Below are 6,000 nucleotides of genomic sequence, written 5' to 3'. Positions count from 1 at the left end.
CCGAGATCTTCCACCATTCTTATTAGGGTTACCGAAAAGAGGAGGAGGAGGAGGAGATGGGGCATGCAGGCGGAGGGCTGTTTCTCCATAGTAACAATGACAAAACAAGCCAGTTCAACAGCAGGCAGGCAAAAGGGATGATTGCAGCTGCGGGACAGAAGCACACACACTTGTGCTGTGGAGTTCTGTTCACATAGGAGGACGTTTTTCGGAGAGCTGGACATCTCAGAAACGAGAAGAAACCAAGAGTTTTATGATAAAGCGTGGACGATCCTGTCAAAGAAAATCCTGGGAGGAAACACGTGAGAGAGGCACACACTTGTACTGTACCTGCCCTCACATCCATACACTCCCAGCATGGACCGGGACAGTCACAGCGAGGACACTTTGTCCACCATGGTTCTGGAGAACATCAAAAACAAACTGATTCATGCCTTCAGGGCGACAGGAGAGACAAGAGAAAACCCTCAGGACTCTGGCTCCACTGTCAGACCGGTCAGCATCGGCAGGAGTTACCAAGCCAATGAGGAGCTGCGGAGGGCGCAGATAGATGGAGCGATAACCTGGCTGAGGTCTGAGCTGGTAAGCTTTGACATTTTGTACTTTTTTTCTCTGTAGTCTGCAACAGTTGTCATGTTCAGAAATGTCTCTGCTTTGTTTTTTGATGTTGGTTCATGAATGCACAGAGAATTTTGAGGAAAGTCTCTTGTGTCTCTGCATCCAAACATGCTGATCCAGTCAGTTCATTGTCTTCCTGCAGCTGGAGATGCGCTCTCAGGACCTCCAGCTGGCTCAGACGCTACTGGGACTCAACACAGAGATCCAGAGACTGAGGAGGGAGAGTTTCGGAGGTGTGGAGGTAGAGGGGGACGATCAGCAGTAACCAGTAGAGAGCCCTTCCTCTGGGTAAAGACTTCAAGTGATAGATCAGATTTTTTGAAGTTGGGTTGTTTGGAGTACTTATCCACAGACAGTACGGCACTTAAATGTCAGTTTGGAGAAGCAGGCAGGAGTCCCACATGGAAGTTAAGCAATCTAGAGCTGTGGAGGCACGAAACAAAACATGTTTTAGCCACCTAAAAAAAGTCCCAATGAAAAAAAAATCAACAAAATTTAAGTGTACACTATATTGTGAGTATTTCCACTACTTTACTTTCATTTCCAACATGGATTTCTAATGATAAAATGATGCAATTATAGTGCTCTCATCAAAGCCAGACTCCATTTAGGAAAACTGTGATTCAGCTGCTGCCTCGATCAGTTTGTGTGATTGCTTGAGCTTCGCATTGAAAAAGAGTAAGTTGGGATTCACCAAAGTCGCACAGTAACACAAACAAAACAACTGATCGATGGAGCAGTTAGACAGGCAGCGTCTGTGCTCAGAGAGCTGAATGATTATTTTTGTCAGTGGAGTTTGGTGGCTTTGGAGAGAGCATAGATGGGAAACAATTAACGGCTTCTCCGACGGATCAGGTTGTCCGATGGACGAACGGTAAAGAGGTGAAAGTTCTCCAGATATAGCTTTCACTTCAACTGATATTTATTTGTTTTAGGGTGGAATATTTTAGGTGGTTAAAATATATTTTGTTGCTTCCATGTCGGACTCCAAACTGGGGGCGTGCTGAAAGACATCTGCTGTACATAAAACACTGACTATAAATACAGCCCCACTTAAAAAATCCGAACTATCCCTTTAAGAGGCACTTAAAGGGAGAGCAGGTGGTAAAATGCTCTTACTGGAACCCACAGTGGACGAGGAAATGACTCAGATGCAACAGAAAAGATAAACTGGATTTGCTTGTAACACTGGCTCATTATCATATCAATGTGTCATGGTGAAAAACAAAAACCAGTTGCATGTAAAATCTTTTGTGTGATTTTTTTTTTTTTTTTTTTTAGATATTATTGCACTTTTTTTTTCCTAAAGAAACTTGTTTGTACATATTTTGTTTCTTTGCTAGGTCAGAAAACAAGGCATAATGAATGTAAAAATGAGCTTTTGTCACAATTTTTATGTTGACATGTTTTGTGATTTGACAAAAATAAAATGTGAACCATGAGGGATTTTATGTCTTTATTGTGCTGGCATACTGTACAGCACTACTGCTGTTTAGTACCTGTTTGAACAGAAGTTCGGGCATTCATGTATCACTCTTAAACATTGCTAGTTTACTAAACTCTACTAAATATGTTCAATACACACAGCCAGTTAAATTTTAAAACATGAATGTTACGTAATGGTTCATTGTACTAACTCAGGTAACCTAATAATACTTTCTCAAAGACATATTTAAAGGTCTCTGTGTGTATAATTTATGGTATCAGCCATGAGGTTGCAAAACTGAAACTTCTTCTATGTGCCAACCTTGTAGTGGCCGACACGAAATGCAGTTGGCCATTTTCTAGAGCCAGTTTTTTATTTGTCCTGTCTGGGTTCCTGTAGACCAACATGGCAGACTCCGTGAAAGAGGACTCATGCTGCACTCCATTCAGTGTCGGAGGTCGTAATTTTCCAGTTGAAGTTTCTAACTTACAACTTCAGACTTTTAGCCTTCTAGGTGCACAACACCAAACATAAAGAAAATACATGAGAGACAGAGACAAACTGATGTTTCTGTGGCGTGTTCATGGACAATTGCACCGTCAGTGGAGCCGCCTTCCTTTATTTTGCACCTCGGTGGCCTCCATGTATGCTGCCATTGTGGTGTGCCGTCAGAACGCAGAGGTCGGGATATATGCATTTGCCCCGAGTTACATTTTACTTTTTGTAGTAGGAGGTATCTCGACTTCCGACTTTAAATGGGAGGCAGCATCTGCCTTATTCTACGGCAACAAAAACCCAATGATTCTTATTTTCAGCTGTAAACTAATGAAAATATACTTATTACATTATATGCCATTTCTGCCAATATATCACCCTAAATAGCACACACTGGACCTTTAACAATAATACTTGGAATAATGTCATTCTGAATGTGCACAATATAGATGCAATCATCTCCAGGCTGTCCTGTTGCTGCATTGAGTCCGTTCTGCACACGGTTACTGTTGTTAAAGGTCAGTGAGCGCCACATACCCAAATAAACTAATCCATACATACATATTTAGTATCAGGAAAATACAAAACTCAACATTTGCACTGGAAAATTAGCTCTCACCAGCTGTTAACATCACTGTGTGTCCCACGCAAAAGAAAACTCAATTTCGCCTCCTGACACACAAAATACTGACAGAAAGACAACAATCACAGCCTTTAAGTCAAAAATTTAGTACAGGACTTATATTATCCTCTGTCACACACAATTTAATGCTAGCATAAAGCAAAGTTTGATATTTTTGGAAATAACCTATTTTCACTTTCCCTGTTGGGAGTTTTTAGATGAGAAGATTGATAACACCGTCCTGTTTTTTTTTTTTTTTTTGTCAGCGAGATATTGAAAGCTTTAGCAACGGCACCAGTCCAGTTATCTTAGCTTAGCATAAAAGATGTTATTTAGTCTTTAGTATCAAAAAATGTCATAACGGTGATTGCCATGATATATCACAGAAAAAACATTAATGGCTGCTTAAGAAAATGAGTGGCAAAACTTTTTGCACCTTTGTTTGCAAGAAATGCATTTTGCAGGTAAAGTCTCAGCTTAATATTTCCGTAAAATAACTCTGTAAACTAATGAAAATATACTTATTACATTATATGCCATTTCTGCCAATATATCACCCTAAATAGCACACACTGGACCCTAAATAGCACACACTGGACCTTTAACAATAATACTTGGAATAATGTCATTCTGAATGTGCACAATATAGATGCAATCATCTCCAGGCTGTCCTGTTGCTGCATTGAGTCCGTTCTGCACACGGTTACTGTTGTTAAAGGTCAGTGAGCCGCACATACACAAATAAAATCCATACATACATATTTATATCAGGAAATACAAAACTCAACATTTGCACTGGAAAATTAGCTCTCACCAGCTGTTAACATCACTGTGTGTCCACGCAAAGAAAACTCTCGCCTCCTGACACACAAAATACTACAGAAAGACAACAATCACTGCCTTTAAGTCAAAATTTAGTACAGGACTTATATTATCCTCTGTCACACAATTTATGCTAGCATAAAGCAAAGTTTGATATTTTGGAAATAACCTTTTCACTTTCCTGTTGGGAGTTAGATGAGAAGATTGATAACACCGTCTGTTTTTTTTTTTTTTGTCAGCGAGATATGAAGCTTTAGCAACGGCACCAGTCAGTTATCTTAGCTTAGCATAAAGATGTTATTTAGTCTTTAGGTATCAAAAAATGTCATAACGTGATTGCCATGATATATCACATAAAACATTAATCTGCTTAAGAAAATGAGGGCAACTTTTTGCACTTTTGTTTGCAAGAAATGCATTTTGCAGGTAAAGTCAGCTTAATATTTCCGGTAAAATAACTTAATTTTTCAAGTAAAGTCAACTTAATTTTACAAGTACATTTACGTTGATTTTACTAAAGTTGACTTAACTTGAAAAATTACGCTGACTTTACTTGCAAAATGTATTTCTTACATACAAAATATTAAGTAGATCATACAAAGACCACTTTTGCTTGATGTACATACAAATCTTTTGCAAAACGTTACCTTATAAAAACACTGTTTGGGCGTTGTGCTACAAAAAGCACAGACATCACTGTGATTGTGGCACCAAAATTGAGTATTTTAGGCCAAAACATGATCTTTTCTCAACCATACCCAAATGCTTTTTTGTGTATAAACCCGACCACATGTTTTCCATTTTTTTATCTGCTACAAAATAATGAACATTCGTTAGACTATACATCTGTGTTTTGCAGAAACGTGCAACGCCAACATAGCAACTGGGTTAGTTTAAATGGAAACAAAATTTACCAGTACCATTAAATGTCACTAATAGATGTTGTAATGTGTTAAAAAAAAAAAAAGTGAAAAGAGCCAGAGTCAAGCTAGTTGTTTTCACTGTTTCTGGTCTGTATGCTAAGCAAAGCTAGCCGAATCCAAACGTATTCTCGGCAAAAAGCGAATAAACGTATTCCCAAATAGTGAAACACTTCTTTTAAATTTAAAGCAATCTGTCAGAAATGGTTGTGTTTTAATTTATTATATCATGTTTTTGAAAGACAACATGAAATCATAACCTTAAGCAGGCATTATTATAGAGTGACATATACTGTGTTTTGTGCAAGTATTTAAATGAAATTACTTTTGCATCAACATGGTAAAACTTTCCCCTTTTTACCCTCCACTTCATTCATCCTCTTGTCTGGCATTAAAATAATTCATGGTGGGAAATTGCAATTATTTTTTAGCTTGCTCCACCTTGTCTTTGTTGTCTGTTTTCGAGGAAGGAAGGAAGTTGAGGGGCAGCTTTAAAAGTTACATTTATTTTAGTATAACTGAATTTTTCACGGCACAGAGCTCCTCCTGCTGAATGCCCTCTTCGACAAAACTCTTGAGTAAAGGCGCGGGGGTGTCTTCAGGTAGGAAACGGAAAAGCCCACTTCCCCTGAGCCGGAGTAGACGCTGCCACTTCCTCTGTCGCTCTCAGTCAGAGAACCAGAGTCCCAGTAGCTGCCGTCCTCTTCCTCCTCGTCTGTTTCGTCCTCTTGCTCCTCCTCAGACAACTCCTGCTTGAGCTCCTGGATACCGGAGTGCAGCTCCATCAGCTGCCGGATCAGAGCTTGGTCCTGGGAACGCATTTCCATCTACACACATAAAAAATATATAGTTTTTATTTGTATGCATTTTGATTGGTATAAAGAAAGGAAAACAGATATATAATCTACCCCTAAAGAAACTGAACTTTACAGACTTTCTTGCCTTTTCGTGATCAAGCTGAGCGGGTTCATGCTCAGTGTGACACCGCAGCCATTTCATTCGAGTGTTGCCTTCTTTCAAATGCAAATGCATCCTTCTGCCGTTCTCTTTCTTTCCTTTTTTTTTTTTTATGAGAGGCTGTCTAATTGCAGAGACTT

General features: G+C 39.2%; 1 protein-coding gene across 1 annotated transcript; it reads left to right on the top strand.

Annotated features, from left to right (window-relative positions):
* On the top strand, window positions 1-1,736 carry si:ch211-153f2.3. The gene is made up of 2 exons (XM_042507224.1): window positions 1-582; window positions 761-1,736. The coding sequence occupies exons 1-2, from the start codon at window positions 358-360 to the stop codon at window positions 881-883; spliced, it is 348 nt and encodes a 115-aa protein (XP_042363158.1). The 5' UTR covers window positions 1-357; the 3' UTR covers window positions 884-1,736.
* The last annotated feature ends 4,264 nt before the right edge of the window (window positions 1,737-6,000 follow it).

Source organism: Plectropomus leopardus, chromosome 18 (assembly GCF_008729295.1).
Source record: "Plectropomus leopardus isolate mb chromosome 18, YSFRI_Pleo_2.0, whole genome shotgun sequence".
NCBI classification, from domain to species: domain Eukaryota; kingdom Metazoa; phylum Chordata; class Actinopteri; order Perciformes; family Serranidae; genus Plectropomus; species Plectropomus leopardus.
This window is presented reverse-complemented; position numbering and strand designations above follow the sequence as displayed.